Source organism: Polyodon spathula, chromosome 2, assembly GCF_017654505.1.
Source record: "Polyodon spathula isolate WHYD16114869_AA chromosome 2, ASM1765450v1, whole genome shotgun sequence".
NCBI lineage: Eukaryota > Metazoa > Chordata > Actinopteri > Acipenseriformes > Polyodontidae > Polyodon > Polyodon spathula.
This window is the reverse complement of record NC_054535.1, coordinates 22040032-22064728: the sequence shown is the minus strand read 5'-3', so window position 1 is coordinate 22064728 and position 24697 is coordinate 22040032. Positions and strand designations below refer to the sequence as shown.

At 38.7% G+C, this 24697-nt stretch overlaps 1 protein-coding gene across 1 annotated transcript in view; it reads right to left on the bottom strand.

Annotated features, from left to right (window-relative positions):
• Positions 1-24697, bottom strand: part of LOC121294127 (disintegrin and metalloproteinase domain-containing protein 33-like) — a 96621-nt gene that overhangs the window by 56661 nt on the left and 15263 nt on the right. Inside the window, exons 2-3 of the mRNA XM_041217711.1 lie at positions 20774-20853; positions 158-234 (exon numbers count right to left, since the gene is read on the bottom strand). Of these exons, the coding sequence (XP_041073645.1) occupies positions 158-234; positions 20774-20853 (157 nt within the window). The remainder of the gene's footprint in view (positions 1-157; positions 235-20773; positions 20854-24697) is intronic.

Below are 24697 nucleotides of genomic sequence, written 5' to 3'. Positions count from 1 at the left end.
TTTATGTTCTCAATTTGCAGATATAGTTCATACACCCTAGTCACATATCTTGTAAAGCGTTTTGTGATGGTGGCCACTATGAAAGGCGCTGTATAAAAATAAAGATTATTATTATTATTTAGATACCTGCTGCACATTGCTACAGATGAATACTCACTAATTGCGTTCAATCTCCATCACCAGCTCCCGGCCCTCAGCCCACACTGATATCTCTCCCCTGGCTGGGTGCTGCATCTGTGGGAAAAGGAGGAAAAGAAGCAATGACAGTTAACATTTGCGGCACACAAGGACAGGCCGGTTAACCGAGTTCCATTACTGTACATCACACTTATCAGATTATATTATGAAAAGGTACTGTATGGAAATGTGAAAAGAGGTGAGTTAAAACGCAGGAAACAGAGCACAGGGAATAAGGGGAGTAACTTATCTTTTCCTCTGTCACAGCCGTGCTGTGGTTGTACAGGACACACACGCACGCATACACACGCACGCACGCACGCACGCACGCACGCACGCACGCACAAACACACACACACGCACACACACACACAACACACACACATCCTAACAGGATATTAAACAGGTAATTAGATGTTCTGTAAATGTAGAGGCTGTGCCTTTAAGAACCCCACCATTTGGATCTTCAGAAGACTGAATCAGTTTCCACAGTGAGAACTTTAGGACAAATACCTGCCCTTTCACCTCTAAGTCTGGGAATCCTGCCTAGCCTGGGGTCAGACTGAAATCAGACTGAGGCCATGAAGCACACTGCTGGCTGAAACGGAGCCCACTTCATCTAATTTAACACCACGAGAGGCCTGGAGCCAAGCGAGAGAAACAGGAATGAAAGTTCAGCCTTGTGGGGAGATTATCGAGGGTCAGGGCTGAGGTCATTGCAGGGCTGACTGTCTGTCCTGGACCATGCGGGTGCAGACTCAAGTTTCTAGCACTGCCAGGCTATTATATTCACACAACCCAATGTCCCCACAGTACTGCATTTTACCCAAACTGATATTGGTTTTGAAATAATCATTATGATACCATTTTTGTTTTTTAAACTGTCAGATTTGTTTTCGCCCCATCCTTGAATCACTTTCTCGTTGTCGTCATATGCAATGCCACTTAAAGGCTAGGGGAAGAAAGATCATAAGTTGAGGTTCTTTTCCATGATTTCCTGAACTCCTTCCCTGCTTAATAACAAAGCCCAATGCAGTGTAGTAATGACCATTCTCAGTTTGTCATGACCTGTCCTTTCAGTGTATATGAAATCTCACTGGGAGAACATAATGACTTTAAGTGTGTAACTTTCTGCTATCCAAGTCTTCTTGAGAAAAAAAAAAACAACAAAAAAAACCCCAGCTACTTAACTTAAAGAGTAAGTAGTAAGGTTCTGATAAATATCGCATTACACATGCCCACATGTTGCTACAACTGTTTAAATAATGTACCTGTCATTTTTCTTTTCATTGTTAACTTCCTGACAACTTTTTACACTTATAACTTCAGTCTGTTTCAAAGCTGTTATCAAAATGGCCGCTCTGATAGTGTAAGGATTACTGCCTACAATGACAAACAGGCAACACAGCAATAGTGATCCATGACATGGTACGGGACAGAAAAGCCAGAGCACTTGCACTTTAAAAAAAAAAAATTATCAGTCTTCCTATAGTGATTTAGAGAACAGATCTTGAACCCCAGTGCACTACAGCAGCCATTTAAAAACAAACAAACAAAAAAAAATCTTTAATTGTCTGAAACAGACTTTAAAGTTAAAAGTGTAAAAATTTGTCAGGATGTTAACAATGACAAAAAAATTACAGGTACATTATTTAAACAGTTGTAGCAAGGAGGTGTATAACACTATCTTTTTTGGAAACCAGCTATTTAATCTTTAAGTTTGGGTGATAAGACGATCTGTTTGCAGGCAGTACAGATGATTTGCTACAGTATGTAAATGGACTTGCTCCCTTCATGTGTACCTCCTGCTCCCCTAATCATTCCCTTGGTTTGTTGCAAGAGCCCAAAGCTAGAATGTGCACATGGTGATAAGGTTTTCAGACTTGCTTTTTCAGGCAATCTTATGCAACTCGAGTTAATTGTGACTTGTGAGTTGTGGATTGGAACTATGGAAGTTATCACTGCACAGATCATCTACTGGACAGCACACTGTATGAATAATGTGGCAGATAGTGATACCTAAATTATCCACACATTTTCTTGTGATAGTTTTCCAAGCCATTTATTCCCCAGATAATTAAGTGTGATTAGATTCAACTTCTTGGGTGTTGGAAAAATGCAGTTTTGGTTCTGGCATTCCACACTGTAGAGTCAAATGTTCTTCTAATTTTTTTAGTCTTCGTCACTGCTTAATTATGTTGTTGTCGTTAGTCCTCAGGCAGCTTGGAGAGGCACCCCCATGTCTTTACTTTTTTTATTTCATTTTTTGTTTATGTGCTTCCTGACACCACTTTGACAATAAGGAACTGATACAAAGTACTTCCCTTTTAAGAGACAGAAAGTGTTTGATTTTCATAAGTGATAGAAAAACAATAAATACTTCTCTTTTTTATACCTTTTAATTGTGAAATACCACCCGGTGGTTGTGAGGACAGATGCCATCAGAAGTGTGCAGAGAGCTATAGTGTAGATTTTGAAGATGCACTATATGAATGATCAAAGTTTCATTCTCTGCCTCTTTGTGTCACAGTGATTGCATAGTTTGTGTTTAGAAATAACAAACAAAATCAAATTAATTCAATGACAAATATTTTGATTTGAAGACCTTGAAAATACATGTAGTACGTTTCTTCTAGAATTTCTAAATTTAGCACCATTGACCCTTATAACATTTTTCCACTGTAAAGTTGCGGCTTAAGTTTCCTATGCTTTTCCCATGGTTATACTATGCATTTACCATAGTTTACCATGAATTGCCATGTTATTTTTAATATGATTTAACATACCTTCCTGGGCTTTACAGTATATAACTATACTTTATTACGTTTTGCTATGCTTTCACTATGGTAAACACTAATAAGGGGAGCGTTTTTTAGTTATGGATGAAATAGTTTGAAATGGAATTCACCTAGATTGATTAGCGATGAGGTCATAACTGAAAGCGAGTATAAACAGAAGCTCATGGAGCAGACTGCAGTTTATGAATGAGAGGGTGCACACATGTTAGTTCCAGTCATGACATTACAGGAAGGCAGCGCAATAAATAGAATTGCAGCTGTGGTTAAGAAGGCCCCATTAGGCACCAGCTGCAACAACTAAAATGACATTTGCAGAAACATGGTGGGGACAGCTCTCTACCGTTAAACTTGCTTGAGCAAGAACAAAATGAGAAAGAAAATGGAATACTGTACTGTGGTATAGCATGCAACCTAAATTTGTGAACAGGGCCCTTGATTTCAAAAGGTTTAGATATTATTTTATAATGTGTTCTACACACTGTACAATGAAGCATTGATTATCAATAAATATTCTTGCATTCTGTTCTTTGTAATATGAATGTAATATGACATTTTTCATACTGAATGATAAAAGGTGAATTTGGGGTTTTGCATACCCTGTGAAACATTTCTGGGGTAATTTTTTGGTGGGAGCGACTTCAGGGTTTTATTTACATTTTCTTGTTTCTTTAATATAAACATTTCTATGATAAGTCTGGAAACTGTGTGCAGCCATGCTGGGAAGGTCTTGTGATTTGTAAAGCATGTTGTATGTAGAGCGAGGCTTAAGGCAGCCATCTTGAGAAGGTTTCGAGCAGGTCTAATGTATTAGGCTGAGTTTGGAAGTTTGCAACATGGAGCAGTATATAAAACCAACAAATATAAAAGTAGAATTGCTTTCACATTGTCTCGGTAAAGAACTTTAGTTTTCCAAAAAATGAAAGACTTCTTCTTTTGTACATCTAGTAAGTCCTGCATGTTTCTTTTCTCTTCCTGTTTTTGGTTGATAAGCTGGTGGTTTTAATGTTTTATTTTATGCTGATACCTTGCAATTATTATTATTTTTAAGTAACAAAAGTGTGTTTTTTTTATCATTTGAAGACAACTTTCGGTCTAGAAATTAGGGTTGTGACTTTAATTTAAGGGCTGTGAAGTAACCAAGTAATGTTAATTTCATTTAAATTTTTTTCATGATTCACAGAGGCTTATCAAAAGTGATATAAAGGAGTGGCTATCGTGGTGAATGCTGGTGTGCAATCTCACTTACAAGCACTTTACAAGATACGAGATTAGGGTGTGTGAACTATGCATCAGCTGCAGAGTCACTTACAAGAACGTCTCACCCAAAAGACGGAGCACAAGGAGGTTAAGTGACTTGCTTGGGGTTACACAATGAGTCAGTGGCTGAGCTGGGATTTGAGCTGGGGACCGCCTGATTGCAAGCACATTTCTTTAACCACTGGACCACATAGCCTCTTTTTTTTGTTGCTGCATGGTGCTGTAAACTGTATCTGTCATTTAAAAATAAAATATCTGTCTCTGTGACATACAGAAAATAAACAATCAGGCAGTGAAACTCAATCCCTCCCCTATCCAATGATATGCATTAACAAACTGTACTGCAAAGTATGTTGGCCCTGTAAGTCAAAGAAATTAAGTGCGTTTTTATCGTCTTTACCCTATCACAGGCCCAGAATGAAACTTCGTGTTTACGTGATTACAGTCTTTAAAGGGATAATACTTGCTATGACAACTATCAGGAACAAGATAAACAAAGTCAAACAGTGGTGATTAGATACCCAGATCTGCAAGCACCTTACATTGACAATTTAAAAGTAACAAAATCTCTTAAAACTCAACAACATGTGGGAGCCACTACCTCTTTAACAGTTGTGGCTAACAGTGTGGCTAACAGTTGTCCTATGGACATGATACATTTGTACAGTAATTTTTCAGTTTCCCATGCCTTTACTGTAATAGATTTTACCATGTTTCAGCAAAGTCTGTGCTTTGTCTTGCTGGTGCATTACTTGCCTATGCTTTTCCATGTCTCAATACGCTCTACTACACTTTGCTATACTATCAATATGGGACACCACAGTCAGTTTAACAAATGGGTGGATAATGGAATTAAGAATCCTACAGACACTGCTTTTTGTTAGAGAATCAACAATTGTTTTTTGCAGCCAGAAGTATGTCAGTATACTGTGTATATTATAATTTATATAAACACGACTGTTTTTGTCAGGAATCAAAGGGAGGGGGATAATTTATATAAACACGACTGTTTTTGTCAGGAATCAAAGGGAGGGGGAATAGCCCAATGTGGCAACCAATCCAATGAAATTTCAATTAAATTCCAAGTCATCCAATAGAAGATAGACTCAAAGCCAAACTAGAACTCAAAAAACATTCTTATGAAATTTTTATCATGAGCAATATGAGCAAAAGTAAAAGGAACAGAAGAAATTTAGATTTTCTAAGCCAAAAACTTCCAAAGTTAAAGGAATGTAACATATGTTATTTCAATCATTTTAGAAACACCAATGTAAAGTCACTTAATAAGGCGTTGGGCCACCACATGCAGCCAGTACGACCTGTATGCATCGTGGTATAGAGTCTACCAGCCTATGAAATTCTGCAGGAGGGATGCGGCACCATTCTTCCACAAGAAAGTCAATCATCTCATGTCTGGTTGATGGAGGTGGAAAATGCTGTCTCAGTCGTCGTTCTAGAATATATCATAAATGCTCAGTTGGGGTCAGATCTGATGACTGAGAAGGCCATGACATATGGATAACATCAGTGTCATGCTCAACAAACCATTAGGAAACCATATGTGCTCTGTGGATGGGGGCATTGTGATCCTGGAAGACACCCCCCCCCCCCCATCAAGAAAGAAATGCTGCAACATGGGAGAAGATGATCACTCAGTACCTTTGAGTAGCAATTAGCATTGACCTTGCCTTCTAATGGAATAAGTGCACCCAAACCATGCCAGGAAAATGCGCCCACAACATTACAGAACAACCAGAACCCTTCACTGTTGGAACCAAGCACTCAGGGCTGTAGAGTTCTTTAGGTTGGCACCACATGTGCACTCGTCCATTTGTCGAGAACATGGTGAAGGATGACTCATCTGACCATATCACATTTCTCCACTGCTCGGTGGTCCATTGCCTGTGCTCTTTGCACCACTGGACTTGCAAATGTGCATTGCCAAGTGTGATGAGCGGTTTGTGCACTGCAACCCGACTATGGTATCCCACTCTGTGGAGTTCTGGGCGGACCGTTTTTGATGAAACTGGCTGCTTGCACCCCAGGTTGAAATTTGCAGTCAATTGATCTGCAGTTGCTCGTCTGTTTTGCCTTGCACTTTGAATTAATGCACGGATTTCACAATCCTGGAGTATGCGCTTCCGCTCACTGTTGCCCTTTGCTGATTAGGTATTTCCCTCCGACTTCAATGCCGACATCACCTTACACAACGTTGCTCGTGAAACATCAACAAGTTGAGCTGTCTTGGTCACTGAAGCTCCTTCCAAATGCGCCCCAACAATCACCCCTCTTTCAAAGTCACTGAGGTCTACTCTTGCAGCCATGCTAGCCATAATTATAGGCAACCAACATTTGCCCGGTTCCTAGAAGTGAACAGATCCCAAAACAAGTCAGGTATTAAAGGAAAGTATTAAAGGTGATTCAGCATCCACAGCTTGGTAACACATCCCATAGATGCACCGCTCTCTGTGTAAAAACAGGGTCTCAGGTTTTAAGAGGCTAATTGCTGAAGCTACTGCAATTAAAAACACATTTAACACTTCTGTCTGATAGAAATGAGTGCAATGGAATAATGTAATAAGGTAAAATGTATGTCAAGTAAACAAGTGTTTACTCGTTTACCCTTATTTATAATTGCATTCCTTTATTTCTCCAAATTAGTTGTTCCTACTTAACCCACACCCTTTCCACTGATCCCCATCTTTCCGCCTACTCCACTCCTGATTACCCACCAATAACAGAATGATTACAATGATGGGTACTGTTCCCATGTAGCTCTCACAGGGAGGGGCTACCCCCTCCTAACTGACACAAAAATACCACCTTACAGTTATTTTTCAGTACAAAGAAGGTGGCACTAACTGAGATGTCTACTTGACTTAGTTTCCTGTTAATTTAAACTCAGAATTCTGAGTGTTTTGACACCATGGGGGAATAATTTAATAAACAACAGATGGCCAAAATACATATTTTATTATCATACATCAACACTGCACCGTACTTCAAATTGATCGAGGCATTATTCAAACTCACACTTCACTGAAAGAAGGTGACCTCAACACCTCCACATTCTGATGAAAAAAAAAGAAAGGAAAACAAGCTGTACCTTCAGATCCTGGTTCTCAATTGCATTCATTATTAACATTATACTGCCAGGTGCCAGATCAATACAGTAAGAAGAACCTACCTTACTATACTATTCAAGGTTAATGCAGTAATTTACAAACCTGTCTGAGGAGAATAATTAAGGCACATGGTTATTAAAAGAAAAAAAAAAAAAAGGAAAATTTCTAAACTGCTTTGTTCCACTTAAATAAAATTGCACCATTTTATCTCAAAAGTTACACTAGAACATTTTCATTTCCATTTAAGTTCTTATTCACTAGTTATGAAACACTTTAATGCCAGAGTGTGGCAAAGTGGTTAGTAGTGTGCAGGTGTTGAGTTGATGCAGTGCTCAAACAATGACAATAAGACACTATTCACGGTTCTTTTAAATGTTGTCAGGGTTTGGCACCCTGAAATAATAATGCTGGCAACTACACAGCAATGTGTAATTGCACAGCTAAGCAAAACAGGGTTTCAGTCCCAAAATAATAATACAATACAAACACCTCTCCGCGTCCTTTCTCGCGGTGCTCCAGTGCTGGTGGTGAATACACAATTATTGGTGACTTGTGCAGTATTTGGAAACCAGGTTTAATGCTGTCTGGAACAGCGACAGCTCCCGGTTGTTAGCCGTCTGCTAAATACAAATAATCAGTGGTTAACAAAACAAACACAAACACTCAGTTTCATTTTACATGGTTTCCTTTACAGGTCCTTGCATTAACCACAACAAAGGAACAGATTGCATAGTTACATCCTCTGAAATACCCTTAGTCTCTTCCAATCCATGACTGACACATCACTTACCGTACTAGGACGATGACTTCTGGTATTGTGACTCCGCCCCCTTCCTGGGTAGCTGGCTTCCGACTAACCCTGGAATGAACTGCCGAGTGCCAGTACAGTGTTCCTGTTATACAGCGCCCTCAGGTCGGGAGGGAGACTGTTGACTAGAATTCATTAGCTCTCTGTCACACAGAGATATGTTGTAATGTCCAATATAGTATAAACCTATGCTTTGTGTTAGATATCAATTTGCTAGCTTTGTTGTTGTTGCTAACTACCACTTTAAAGCTTCAGGGGACAGTAAAGAATGAAACCAATTGAAATCATTCTAGCACCTCAATAAACACCTTGGTTACCAGTACGGTTGATTACCAGCCCACTCATTTATGAAGGTAAGAAACCAAATCTTGGGGAGGGAACCCTGCGCCTACATTTATGGCTTCTGTTTCACTAGCTTTGCATTCATTTTTTGCATCCCACACCCATCTTGCAGATAACCTGCGACTAACAGCCAAGCAGGTTAAGGTAAACAAAAAAAAAGATATGTATAATAACAAAAAAAAACTCCAAAGTTGTGGTGTATTTTCTTGATTGCCTTTTTTTATGTTCACTACATCTGTGATAACGTCTGCTACAACTAAAGAACACACAAGAAAAGTTGGGAATTAGGCAGCCAATAGAGAGGGATTTACTGAGGTGCTAGGATTGACTGTAGAGTATTTTCAGCAGGATTAAAACTGTCTTCGACAGTTGCCCAATGCATTCCAAGTGGACGACACTAGACTGAAAGTGTCATTGGCAGTTTCTCTGAGAAGCCCAGATGGTCAAGGGGACTGCATGACTTTCTCATCCCCTCAGAGGATAGTCTCTCCACGGCAGGGTAGTTGAGTTGTAATGTGTGGGGGGAGCTGACACACAACAGCTAGTTGTGCTTTAAATACTGTGTTGGAAAAGCAGATAACTTAGATCTACAGAGAAATCAATGAGGAAGCTCTATATCCCTCAAGGTAAAAAGCAAATTGCAAACTTGAAAGCATCTAGTTCACACATGTAAGTTATCACTGATAGGAGAATCTGAACTTGCTGTCAGAGTTTTTCACAGGATTTATCTACTTCCAAAGAGACTTTGTAAGTTCTGTTACAGCTCTGCTATAGCTGCCAAGACCGAATCCTCCCTGATGTTTTTGCACCTGGAAGCCACAATGGTATGTGCTCCTTGACTGCACTGTTGTACTGCAGAGCTGCATTATTTAGGTATTAGTGTGCAAATCCGTAATTATTAAAAACACTATTGTCAATGTGTGGCAATGTTGCCCAACCCTGTGTGTATTTCAGTGTTATATGTTGCGTGTTGTGTGTTAATGTTGGTGTATAGTCTTTGGTACACGGGATATAAATGGGTCTGTGGAACACAAGTTGTTTAAAATGTATATTTGTATTTAGGCACGAGGATTGCACAGCACGTCACGTGCAGGTAATATGTAATAATATGCGAGCATGGGGAATTGCACTTTTATTAATTGACGTGCAGTTGTACCTCGACTCCAATTGAATGATTGATTAGCAATCGAGTTTCGGTATAGCTGCATAAAAGCTACATGTTTTTACTCACTTTGGGTTGTGTGTTCGGTGAGTGGAGAACGGGATTGGAGACGTAGGTTAGAATAATAAGAATAGTTAAAGTATCAGCTCACCGTATTTTTCTGTGTAGTCTGTTTTGTTTGTCTCTTTATTTTGGTGGAAGTGCCGTGTTCTGTATTTTGTTTGTCTTACAACCTTTTATTTTCTGTTTGTTCATTATTAAATGCTGAGCGAAAGCAATCGCTCAGCTTCACCAAACTCCACCTCTCGGTTGTTTATTTCTTGGTTCCTGGTTTCTGGTCTGATGTCACCCACTACAGCTGCCTTTGTTTTCTAACCAATCTGAAATTCCCAATAAGGAATAACCCGTCACAAGAACTGCGTCAAGACTCTGCATTTACCTTAATGGGCTTTCCAAGTTGATTTTAAGTACTATTACATTGCCGTGCAAGTAATGGAAAATTGCAAACACAAAATAGTGATTATAAACTGATGTAGCAATGTAGTGCAGCTTGTTATGCAGTTATTCTGCAAGCTAACAACACTGCATTGTTTAGAAAAAATTGGATGCACTTTAACTGCAGCTGAGATTAATATAGGCAGTGAAACATCAGCCTGTGGCCTCTGTACATTAATACCTAAATATGTTCAAAACATCTTGACATGCGTCCTATATTATTATAAAAGAAAGAGCTGTATACATTTTGACCATGTGGTGCCAAATTCTTTATACTTAAAAGAAAACTTTTGAGAGAAGCCAAGCTAAGCCTTACTTGGCACTTTGCATTTGGCAGCAGAGAGCAGGCTGGCACCCATCAACTGCCTGACCAGTGTGCTTCAAATTAGTTTAAATAAAATCATACTAAGAGTAAATGACAAGTTTTCACATTAATATGTCGTATTAAAAATCCCTGCTGTATTTACCAGAGCGCTAACAGACATCAATGGCATTGCTTTTTCTTTTGCACAAAGACAAATGTTACAGTTTATACATGACAGACTAAAGCAGGACCAGCTTAAATCAAAAAATTTTGAACAGGAAAAGTGGGTCCAGAAAGAAATCAAAACTTGTGCTTTTGTTTATTCCAAATTCTAGAGTCAGACATACAGGGTTCTCTGTTTAAACTGCATCAGATGTGGGGCTGAAAGCTGTAGAGTCACAGTCATGTTCAATTTCACATTTAAAAATATGTTTTAGTTTTGTATTTATTGTAGTCTCTTGAATGCAAGATTACATTCACTAGTGCATTTTTGCTTTGTAATACTATCCCCACTAAGCACATCAGTTAGTACTGTACAAGTTCTGTAGTTATTTCACAAATTAGGTTAACCAAATAGCCAAGGAGTCAACGAAGAGATAAAATAACCACAGCACTCTTTGAATTTATGGAAAAGAAAGCTGAATTCATACAATAACTTTTCTTAGATCACGCTCTGCATCTGCTTAGCAAAGCTGCATACTTCAGAATAATGCAATATGGAATTTTTTTTTTTTTTATGAATATTATTTCGTTGGATTTGAATGAATGCAAGTTATATTCCAAAATGTAAATATATATATATATATATATATATATATATATATATATATATATATATATATATATATGTGTGTGTGCAATATATATATATATATATACATGTGTAACATATATATCACTCGGTCGAGTGTATAGTTCGCCATAGTGAGCCAGCTCACATATCAACCAGCAGGAGGCGCTTTTGGCAGTCTACACAGCAGGGGACAGCTGGAATGATCCGTGGTTGGCCTGGAATCAGCCTGCCATGAGTTTGACGAGTTAACAGCATAACAGGCTACAGGTGCTGCTAGTATAAGGGATAGAGTTGGTTTATTAGCTATTAATTGCCTCTTTAAAAAAGTACCGTCTGAACCATCTGAACCGAGTGGAGAGACAAACCTGAAAGTATCCTGTTGTAACAGACGTACTGGAAGTACAGTGGATAAGGAGGAGCCTGTGGACATTGCTTCCAGTTTATTTTGTTTGTTTGTTATTTGTTTTGCTCCTTCGTTGCAGCAGAGCCGCTCTTAAAAAATACTTTCTTTGGAACTTTGTTGTCCGTGTGCTACCAATCCCTCACAATATACACTATATTTATATAGACTGTATATACACACACACACACACATACATATATACATATATACATATATATATATATGTGTGTGTGTGTGTGTGTGTGTGTGTGTGTGTGTGTGTGTGTTATATATATATATATATCTATATTATATATATATATATGCCATGTATTTTTTTTACTGTATATCTGTATTATGCATTTCTCTGTTTATGAATTTTCTACTGCATCTTGTAAAGTGCTTTGTGATGGTGGTCCACTATGAATGGCGCTCTATAAAATAAAGATTGATTAATTGATTGATATGCCTACAAATTGTGTAGAAAGCAATAGATTACGTGGTCTTTCAACTGATCTAAACAATGGCGTGCAGTGTCTATATTACATAGTTGTTTAAATTATGAAAACAAACATCCCTATCCATGTTTGATCTTATTTTAATATGTAGGCTTATACCTCTATGGGTTTCATTATAAAAATTATTGTTTTCCAGCCTGTTGTTTTCCTGTGCTCTGCAGTTACTGTTAGTATGTCTGTGTTTCTGTGTAAATGTCTGTGTTTGTCTTATTTTGTGTATTAGTATTAAACAGGCTTGCATTTCAACCAATATGGGAAATCAATGGCTTAAAAAGATAAAAATCACAACAAAAAAACAGACATGTTAAGTTAATCCCCTGCCAATTATTATTTCTATGTCCAATTCAGCTCTTCTTTTGGATCCCTGCTAAGATTGGCAACTAGCATGAACTGGATTTGATCCACGCTTGCATGACTCTCCCTGCACTCCCTGTGACACATCTACTCCTGATTATTGATTGCAGAGCTACAGTCTGAAATGTGCTGTTAGCTGTGCCTTTATTGCAGTTAACTGTGTTAAGTTTTTTTTTTCCAAATAAGCCAGCTAGCAATAAAGTATTTTTAGTAGAATTAAAAGCCTGCATAAAAATTGGGAAAGAAATAGACGGTGCTCCCTCAAGACCCTTGGCTGCAAAAAACCACATGTACCTATAAACATTGTTTTATCTCCAATCCAATGGCTGTCTGCCCTTCAATTAGTATACCAGCTGAGACTGTACAGAAGGACTGGATCTTTTTGGGCCCTGTATGTAAAAATACCCCAGTTCAGCTTGCCAAATACAAGTCCATGGGTCATTAGCTAATTATAGAATGCTTGCACACTCCAATTATCTGATACAGGCTTCATGCCATTTAAAAAAAAAAAAAAAAAAACCTTTCCCCAAGAAGACATATGGAATGGGGGGGGGGGGTTAAAAGTTGTGTCAACATTGATCATTTCCTGTCCCAAATAGCATCATAAATGAGAAGGAAAAAAAAAAATACAGCAATTGGGCCTGTTTACATCGAGATAGCGTGCTGTGTGTTGTCAGCATTATTCTTATTCTTGAAAGAAATTATACAAAATGTGCAATGCCAGTATTTTTAAGGCACAGCATTGGTTTATAACAAACTCGAAAATGTCATTCCTCTAAATCTCATCTTATGATAATAAGTGTGGAAGGTAAAGGTAGTCGTTTTCACTGAATGTTTGTGTTTTAAATGTGGGCAGATTATTTAACCCTAACTGCTGCCAGCTTCCAATATCACAGTTTAGTATAAATGTAAACAAATGGTGGTACTACATAATTAAAAAAAAAAAAAAAAAAAAAAAGCAAAAAATGTCATGTATTGCATGGGCTTTACAAAAAGAGCCAGGGGTAAGAATGCAGGCTAAAGCTCCTTTCACACTGGCATGATCTAAATGGGTCAGAACCTATCCAGGCAGTACCTGGCGTCATGTGGGTCGGGTACACAATTTCACACTGCTTTTGATAAAGCAGGGTTGACCTGGGCGACAGATGCAAGTAAACATTACACGTATCAATGCCCCGGAAGCAGCTTGTTATGGATGCTTCCATCCAGGCTTCTGTGGATTGACCCATCGGCCCAAATGTTGATTAGAGCATGTTTCTACATCCATGCTGCAATCTGGCTCATGCTGTGTCTGAAGCAACAAAAATATGTCTAAACAGAATAAACAGAAACGTTCCTTGCAGAAATGAAACTTTCACGCAGGCGTGGCTGTTTGTTATTGTGTCGGCTCACGAACGGCTGAACAGCATTTTGTCTTGCTCAACCCAGGTCAAAGCATGTCAACAACACATCCTGAGGTGGGTCACTGGGACCCGGGTTAACCCAGGTACGTGATTTCACACTATGCAGGACTGACCTGGTTAGCCAGGACCCAGGTAGACGTGCCAGTGTGAAAGGGGCTTAAAAATTTATTTTAGAGCGTTCATCTGAATACATTGCACCAGACTTGATGCTTGTTACAACCTCGATATTCCACCTGCTTTCCACAAAGAATGAGACTTTGTACAAATATAAACCAATTAATATAGACTGCTAAATAAGCAACACATTCCTATGAATGCTGAAAGGAGAAACACGTAGCAAAATTTTAAATGACATGTTTACACAGATAATCATGAATAAACTAAAATAAAGGGGGTAGCGTTGTGCTTTTAACTTACCAAATTTGTTAACACCAGCCTGTAAGTCCAATGTATTTATTTTGTCGGGTTTGCTCACAACAGCCAAAAGATCGCTCAATCTCTCATCCCCAGTAGCAGTAAGCAGGTATGCTTTGACCCTTTACGTGCCCTTGTTTTGCCGAACTAATACCAACTTTTGTATATGGCGAAAATGTGTTAGAAAAAGAAATCCATGAGTGATATATTTTTTTAAAAAAACCCAGAATTTTAAGAAATGACAAGAATCTAAAAACAAAATAGGGTAAAACTGAAACCCGAAAAAGCACAGTAAAGCCCCTACATAAGCCTAAATCTCATTTTCAAATATATGCTACCTTTTCTTTAGAGCATGTATAAATAATATGTTGTCCTTGTTGTCCTCGCTGTGATTAATTTGTTTAATTTTTCATATACTGTAGCAAACATATCCGACATTTCCCTTTGAAGCATCATGATATCAATAATATTATATTATTATAGAAATAATAGAATGTAATTTTGTGCTGTCGATATAATCAATGAAGAACTATTAATTATCAAAAAAAATGAATAAATGTCTCCAATGCCTTGAGACTCGAGCAATTACATCACAAAGCAACCATCGCCAACCTCATTCCAGCAGGTTAGATTAGAAAAGAATAATGTTTGAAAAGCATCTTTTATTAATTTGTGAAGAAAACTTCTTATATGTGATAATATTATGTGCCTGGGGGTCCAAAAAGTGGAAGACATAATGAAATATAGATCATCGGGGGACAGGATGAAACGAGGGGATGGACAAATGCCCCCCGCCCCATAGCAAATGACGACCCTGATGGACAGACTGGAAATTGAGACATTAAAAATATATATATATGCTATCTGTCTATATCGTTAAGAAACTGACAGACCTCACAAGAGGTTTTATAAACACAAATGCTCAGCTTAGTTTTAATTCTAGGAGGTTTAGCCAGAACAGGACCCAATGAGACACCCACATCCAACTCTACAGATAACAAAATAACCACTAGGGGTGTACCAGCTGTAATTTTTACCCCCTACTTGCAGAGGGGGAAGAAATTACAATTGCACACCCCAAGTGGTGATTTCCAAAACAATCTGCATTTAGGAGTCTTTTCAGAAGCCTCCCAAGTGTTTGAAAAAAAAAAAAAGTTAGTTAGTAATCCTGGCAAATAATAATCTAAGGTAAAAAAATCTAATATTTTTTGTTTCATTGGCCTTTATAAAATTGTCAATGTATACCTTCTGATTTTGAAAATGTTATGCATTTCATTTTGAATAATGTAACAGGAATGCTTTGAAATCCCATAAATACAGCTAAAAATGATTGTCTATTTACTTAATTAGTACAGTGGTAATGAATGTATAATCTGAACAGAGTTACTCTTTTATTATTAGAGTCTACAACTCTGTAGTTAATTTGTGATTTAAGCACTGTGGTTAAAACAATTGTTTTAAAGGAACGCTGGGAATACAATAATAAGCATTGTTGCAAATAATTAACAAATATTTCAGGGCTTTTCTGTGCTGGAGGGGAAAAAAAGTTTAAGACGCATAGGCAAATAAAAAAGATATATATATATATATAGAGCAGACTAGTTGTTTATTCCCTTTTGTCTTTAAAACTAGTTCTTTTATTTAAACAACTACGTTGAGTCAAATTATATTACTATAATGAACAAAAACACCCCTAAAGTGTCACACAGTATTCCTTCCTGCTGTTTACATATGGAAATGTGCTACCAAACTTGTAATTAATAGACATAATGCATGCAAACAGAACTATGAATTGCTAACTGAATAAGAACAAGCATGTGAAAACACTCTTAGTAAAATAAGAGACAACCCTCTGCCCTATTGTATAAAAAGTAATTGGCACAAATCTACAGCTTTACTCCTACCAATTACTATTGTACTACACTGTTCAGAACAGAAGACAGTGCACATGTGGCAACACTATATACGCTGGTAGAACTATACAGTAGTGCAATGCAACCATGGATAGTGAGATGGCAGGGCAGCCTGTTTTTTTTTCCATCTAATAAATGGGGAGGTCCTTGCAACTAGTTAGTTTTCTGCAGGCAGTCTGCTCCAAGCCACTGTGCCTCACACTTGAGAGCTGCACCACTAGGGTGTCCAGTGAGTGGCGCTGGTATATTTTTTTTTTCCTGGCAGCACTCTAAGGTGCTGAACCAGACATGTGGCACGTACAGGATCCTGCCTCGATCTCCAGGGACGTGATCTGACTGGGCGACCTTTTGGAGCTGAGCTTTAAGTTTTTTATTTTTTTATTATTTTGTAAAACCCATGCTTGGGCAGTTTGTTTTTGATAATAGGAAATTGGTCCTACTTGCCCCTGCTTCCTGAATAAACACAGCAGAAAATGTATTAAATCTCACCTTTCTTTTTGATGCACACAGGGGTCTATACAAATCTACCAAGAAGCTTAGAAACAGTAAACAATGGTTTGACCTCCCACATAAAGCTTTAGAGTACAAAGCTACTGTTTTTTTGTTTTGTTTTTAATTGGAAAATAAGTACTTTAATATAGGCATAATTTCTCAGACTGCTGGAACATGCCGGATTTCCCCTCCACTGGCACAATGCTTTGCAAAAATACAGGAGAAAACATGTACTTATGAATTGATGCATCTTGTGGTTATGGTGCATGTGAATGGGTATTTATACAATGAATTGATTATTCTTCGTAATGTCCATCCATAACTTTACAATGTAAGTAAAATATGTGGAAATACTAAAAATGTTTCTATGTTTAGAGGAGTTAAGAAATGAAAGGACAGCCCCCTGGGTCATACAGCTGAACTGGAAACTGAAGCCCCATCCTTCTGGCTCGCAGTCTGCACCTCAAACCACTGCCTCTGTGCAGTTTGCCTCATTGATCACTTTGCCCACAGAACAGAACTTCACTCATAATCTTTAATGACCAGTTTAGGAACCAAATGTTCTTCATATTCTTGATGATCTAACACCACACAGCAGTCATATTTGCATAGTTATCATGGCATTAACCCTTTAAAAGGTACATGTAGCTAAAAAATTATGGCTGATGCTTTTAATTTCTATTTCGTTTCCTTGATATTCTGGGTTCTGTTGCTCATATAGCCATTACACCTCTGTATGCTACAGCAATGTCCTGGTGCCACCTGATTAACTGATGGGGCCAACCCTTCCAGAAGTTTGTAATTTCTGTTGTCAAGCAGTGCTACCATAGAAACATAAAAAGAAGGCTACCACAGAAGACAAGTATATACTCTAGTACGCCTTTATTTTAAATGTCTATGGTACTACTGCTTAACATATTTTAAAAGCTACTTGCATTTGCATTGCATATACAGTAGGTTATGTGCTCCTAGTCCCGAAGAGGTTAATGCTACACAGATTTTCAATTGATGTTGCTGTGTTGAAAGTTATTGAGTGCTTCAGGATCCATCTCACTTGAGCACCTGAGTTCAAGCCAAATTTAAGGCAGAGATTGCAATCCCAAACTTGCTCCAATTAAACCATTCAAGCACTGGATACACAGCTTCAAATGCTTTTTGCTGGAAACAGTTTTACTCCAGTCTTAAATAAGAAAAAGCGCAAACTGAAGATGGCCTGATTTTTGACAGATGGGTGGAAAGCCTCACTTTGGTTTACTGTGTCTTTGAAGATCATAATAACTAGATTGAACAGACTTTGTTTCATCAGAACCTATGGCTGTGGCCAAAAGTTTTGCACCACCTAGATTTTTTGGATTGAGACATAATAATAATTAAAAAAACTATATGGACATAAAATTTAGATCTTTTATTTAACATCATGTAATCAAAGAAAATATTGTTATAAGATAAATGGGGCATAAATTCAACAACAAAACACCAAAAACTGGCAAACCACACACTTGTCTCGTCTTCGAAAGTTAATTTAATTTTCATTTTCATTTTGATTCCCTGCTACGTGTAAGGTGTTACTGGCTACTCCAAAAATGTCTACATTGGTCCCTCTTCACAAAGCTTTTTGGACTGTTTTAAGGATTTTTTTAAGGGTGGTAGGTTAAACAGTTCTTTGAAAAATCTGAATACCCTATCTGAAACAGAACTATAAACTTGACTTAAATAATAAAAATGGGTTTTATAAAAACAGTCCTGTTCCATCATTAAACCCACTTCATGCCTTTGCAGTTTACATTTTGAACATCTTTTCTTTCACAAGCCCAAACATTTATTCTATTTATTATTTTACAAATATCAGCTGCAAGAGGTTTAGGTGTCTTACAGATTGAGGAGCTTAAAATAAACTGCAAGCTAAGACCAAACATTAATTGTTTCTAATGCTGTTGGCATAGTGGCGCTCACACTGGACTGTGACACACTAAAGGGATCGCTTTGGGGTTACCAGATGGCCATGTGTTTCAAATTGTTTCAACGTGTGATCCTTCACTTTGTAACGAGAGACAGATGACAGGGGGACTGATTCAGAAGGAAAGGGGGGAATGAAAACAGAAGACAAGCAGAGAACTTCCAGCTAGACTTCCCTTCATGGTGTGCATGCACAGTGTACAAAATAAGTCTCATTCTGGGTTGAGAAATGTTTACTTTGGGTATCCCCCAAGAAGAACTCTGGCCATCTCCTTAACAATTTCATATAGTAAAGTAGCACATATATATAGCATTGCACTGGAACTTTTAGAGATATGTTGTTTTCTTTGGCTTAGGCTTCCTTTGGTTTGTCTGGGAAGTCAACTCCAAGTGTCTGTCCAATTTGTCTGACATTTCCTTAAATATACATGTATCTTTTTGTGTGCAAATAGGACATTCATAGTGAAGGGATTTTATAGGATACGTATAATAAATACAGCTGACAAGACTGCTGTGCTGTCCTCATTTGGTGTAATGCCAGGGTGCCATGGAAAGTAAATACCAAGGGTTTTACCACAACTACTGGTATAAGGGGCCTCACCAATACATTACATTGGTATAAAAAGTTAACTGCGGTATAACTTGGTAAAACCACAGTAAAGTTTAGTAAAGCCAAACATGTTGTGATTAGTGTTATATTTAACCATATGACAGTAGATCCAGTGTATGCCCAATAAAAGTATAGTAAACTAAAATGACTGTGCAAATGGTCTACTTTTCCACCACTTATGGCACAGAATATAAATATGAATAATATAATATTATTAACATGTACTATGACTTATCCTGGGTACGTCTAATATTGCCCACTAAGCCTACAGGTTTTTCAGAATAACATTTAAATTGTGAGATGCACAATTCACCACCTCTATTTCACAGTGAATAATTTCCCTCCTTCTTACAGATGATTATGTTGACAAGCAAAAAGGTATGGAACCTAGTTTCAGAGAGAGAAAGCCTCTACCTAAATGCCTTTGAGGTACCTATGTGAGGGAGGGTTGAGATCTAGCATTTGCTCTTCTTTACTGTGCTTAAAACTGCTTTGCTTTGTATTTTAAGTATTTTCTTGTTGCAAAAACACTGAATTTTTACTGTAATACTGTAAACAATATGTCAAGTGATTGATATTGTTGAATAGAGCTTTATAAATACATGCATGCATACAACTGTATTACACTGTAAAAAGGTAAGGAGGAAATAAGGACACCATTAAAAAGACATTAGACCATTGTTTCTCCAGGTGGACCTCCATGGACTCAGGCAACCATCAGCCTGATTGTGCAGCCCACAGCACCTCCCTGAAAACCAGCATTACTATCTCAATAGGCAGCCAGGGGGCTGCTTCTTTGTGTCACTTCACAGGTTTTTCTTTTTTTCATCTGACTTTTTAATGTGTTGCCAAGCCACCTTGTTGCTGCAGATTCACTGGGATCCTTCCAAAAGCCTTCTGGATCCGGTTTTTGGATCAATCAGTATTAGATATTGGATGATCACTGAGGGGCAGAATGGCCTCCTGTTCTTACAGTATATTAGGATTATTCTGGTCTAATAATTAATGTACATGTAGTGCTAGGATAAAGGTGTCAGTATTACAAAACTGTGACCCACAATAGATATGAAGCTTAAGGAAAAGTATTGCAAAATAAATGCCCCTGTAGTTTGATCAAAACCAGACTAGTGCTTCCCCAGATATAACCTATCATCTGTTCTTCAGGGTATATGATTCTGATATCCTCAAGAACACGTGCTAATGAAGGCCCATACCATGGGTCATCATACTTGGAAGAGGGAGAGTTCTTATGCTAGAGCAAAAAATATTAGCGTGACATACATGTTGTACTTACTGCCATAAGTAAGTGATAAGAAAATGTGCACCACTACCAGCTGGATTCAGTTGCCGCATCTTCCAGCTACAAAAACTTATAGCTTGAGAGTCTATGAGCTGTTTAATCGAGCCAACTTACATATACTGGCTTATGGTTTATGCATTCGAGGTATAGAAATTCAGCAAGTGTCTGACCTGAAATTCTGCACCAATGGCTCGTTTTGCCCGACCTCTGGAGAGCCAGTAAGGAATGACCACTTCTCCTCTGGAATCCCCTGTGGGGAAGGACAGAGAAACAGGATTAATGGACAGGAAGCAGGAGTGCTTGCAGCCTGAAACAGCCCTGATGCTTTTAACAAGCACTGCTTCAAATATTTCAGTAATATTAATAGAAAATTCACTGCAACATTAGGCCTGTAAGTTATGTTTTTGTACAGTCGAGGGAGGGCTGAAAGGAAAAGATCAAAATACAGAGAGCAAACTTTTTTTTAAAGGACCAATTTCATTAGTGAAAGTTTAAATTTTCTGCATTTTTTGTGATTTGTATGAAATGAAGGCTCATTCAGATTACATTCTCTTATCTGAATTCTATTTAATTTATATTAAATGTCAATTTTAAATTTCAGTTGTATTCTATATTATTTTACCTACATATAGAAGTTAATTAAGCTCCCTTTGTGTGCAGTTAACTTGGTCCACTAAATAGCTCCACAAACACATTTTCAGATTCTCCACACCATAACTCAGTCAACGTGATTTTAGACAATATCAGAAAAACCGAACCCTGAGTGATATCTACAATCTGACTCCCTTGATGCCTTCGAACCTGAGTGTATCTACCCAGACTTCTTGCAGTGGATGAAACCCTAGCTTTGAACTGACTCGAGAATATTGACTTGATCAAGTTCAATAAAAAAAGGAGATATATATATATATATATATATATATATATATATATATATATATATATATATATATATATATATATATACACAGTGGTTTGCAGAAGTATTCACCCCCCTGCAAAGTTTTCACATTTTGTTGGCACCTGAGCGTACTCTACGACACTTTCAAATTAGACTTTACATGTAAAATCTACAGAAACTACTCCACATTGATAAAGTTAAAAAATGAATATAAATAAGATTTACAGTGAAAAAAAGATTAATCTCAGTTGCATAAGTATTCAATCCCTTTGCTACTGCAGCCCTAAATTAGCTAAGGTGCAAATGATTTGTTTGAAAGGTCACAAAATTAGTGAAATGGCTTCAGCCTGTGTGTACTCAAAGTGGTTTAACTTGTAGAAAATTTCTCTCAGGTATATAAGGACCTTCATGCTGCGACTCACATAGTGATTCAACAAAGCAACCATGAAGACAAAGGAGCTTTCGAAACAAGTCAAGGATAAAGTAGTAGAGAGGCACAAAGCAGGAAAAGGGAGCAAGAAAATTTTAAAGGCGTTGATTATCCTTCTCAGTGAAGTCCATCATCAAAGTGGAAGATGCATCATACCACCCAGACATTACCCAGATCAGGTTGCCCTCCCAAACTGAGCAGCTGGGCAAGTAGGAAACTGGTTCGGGATGTCACTCTGAAACAAACAATGAACTTGTGAGATCTGTGTCTGAGATGGGAGTCAATGTTCACACATCCACAATAAGCTGGTCCCTACACAAAGCTGGCCTGTATGGACGGGTGGCAAGAAAGAAGCCATTACTCAAAAAGCCTCATCTTAAAGCATGTATGGAGTTTGTGAAAAAGCATGTAGGTGATATTGCAGACATGTGAAAAAAAGGTTTTGTGGTCAGATGAGACAAAAATTGAACCTTTTGTTCTAAATTCCTAAATGTTACATCTGGTGCAAGCCCAACACTGCACATCACCCTGTCAACACCATCCCAACTGTCAAGCATGGTGGTGGCAGCATCATGTTATGGGGATACTTCTCTTCAGCAGGAACTTGGAAGCTTATCAAGATAGAGGGGAGAATGGATGGTGCAAAGTACAGGCGAATCCTTGAGGAAAACCTGTTCAGCCAAGACTGTGAAACTGGGAAGGAAATTTACATTTCAGCAGGAGAATGACCCTAAGCACAATGCCAAAGCCACATTGGAGTGGTTGAACAAGAAGAGAATTAATGTTCTTGAATGGCCCAGACAAAGTCCTGACTTGAATCCAATCGAAAATATAGGGTGAGACTTGAAGATTGCAGTCCATTGACGATCCCCAACAAACTTATCAGAACTGGAGCAATTTTCCCGTGAAGAGTGGGGAAAAATGTCACCATCCTACTGTGCAAAGCTAGTACAGACCAAAGACATAGCAGTAATTGCTGCAAAATTAAGACTTAAGGGGCTGAATACATATGCAACTAGTAAATTTCATTTTGTACGTTTTCTTTGAATGTTTTGCTGGCATTTAACCTCCTCCTCATATAACAGTGTTCAGTTTAATCACTACAGCTTTGAATAAAAAAAGTTTGTTTGAAAAACTGCATATTTATTTGTAAATGAAAAAAAAAAAGTGACATTATTTGTAGGGGGTGAATACTTCTGCAAACCACTGTATATTATATATAAACATAGTGCTATGACCCAGCAGTCTGTGTTAACTAAGAGGACTTGTTTTGCTCTTCTGACGCAGAGAGAGTGTTAAGCAGCAAAGTTTCAGGCAAACACTCCAATGTCTCAAAAGTCTCAAAGAGCTTGAGCTAGCAACAGTGAAAAAGGCAGAATGGTTTGGTTCTTGAGAAAGGAGCCAAAATATTGTGTTAAATCCAGTAGTACACTTAAAAGAGGGACATCATTAACCAGCAAGGTTTATTGTTTTGGAGGTGGGGGTAATGGCTGACAGTGACTAAATAATACCTGTAAATAATAAACCGTGAATTCTTGATCTGCAATCCCTGTCTCCGTCTGTCTTCATTCTCATAAAACATTACCCTGGTGTTTAGAAGTGGGATTATGGAGCGCACACCTGTGAGACTGAAGGCAGAGGGGGACATTTCGCTACCGCTAAGTGTATACCATGTGTGGCTGAGACTGGAACAACTTGTCACAGAGCTGGAAACGGCAACGCTGTTTAAGAGCCGGGATCCAACATGGTACAAGGGGGAGGAGAGGCAGTGATTCACGAGACACGATGAGACCAGAGAAGGTGAGGTCAACACACCACAGGGTGAGGCAACGCAAGGACGCGGAGGAGGGAGCAACCACGACTGTGACGTCAGTGCGAGGCGCGGAAAGACCTGGAAATGTAAACAATAATGGCGGAGCCCATATCCCAACATCAAAACAACCCGGAGAGGCCCATTTTTATATTTTTATGGGCAGCTTGACTACAGTGCATCATCAAGAAAGCTAGTTAAGCCCCGAGATGGGCCCCACACCGATCGTGGGAGGTTAGAAGAGCTAGGGGGAGGTGGAGAAGTTGTGAGGAGGACTGCAATGACTACATTGATTCCAGTGTTTGATGGGACAGGCAGCTGGGAGGCCTTTGCTATGCAGCTTACAATATTGGCACAGCTGCATAGCTGGGCCGACAGTGAGAAGGCCAGCCGGCTGACAGCTGCGCTGAGGAGCCAGGCACAGCTTATCCTTCTGAACCTCTCCCCCGACTGCCTGGGAAGCTACCACGCCCTGACCAAAGCATTGACGAGAAGGTTTGGCAATCTATCCGAACCCAAGGTCCTGAAGCTCCGATTAAGGCAACACCTGCGCCAGAAGGGAGAAAGCCTGGTCAAGTTGGCCTCGGAGCTTGAGAGGGAGAGCTGGCAAGCATACACGTTCTCCACCCCTGCTGAAAAGGAAGAGCAGGCCCGCCTACAATTTGTGAAAGAATTGGGGCCCAGGGAGCTGAGGTAACATCTGAGGTTACAGCAACCTGACTCTGCAGGCTGCACTCCACTTGGCCCAAGAGTGGGAGGAAGTGACGGCCAACAAGGGGGCAGAAAGACTGTGTTGGAACTATGATCAGCTAAGCCACTTGCAGAAACCAGCTGCCTCAGCCATTGGGAAATGGCGTGGGGCCTGGGTGAGAGAGACAGCGTGTTCCTCTGCCGAGTCTCCAACACCCATACCGACCTGTTTGCATCACTAGCCGGAGAAGACCAACAGCATA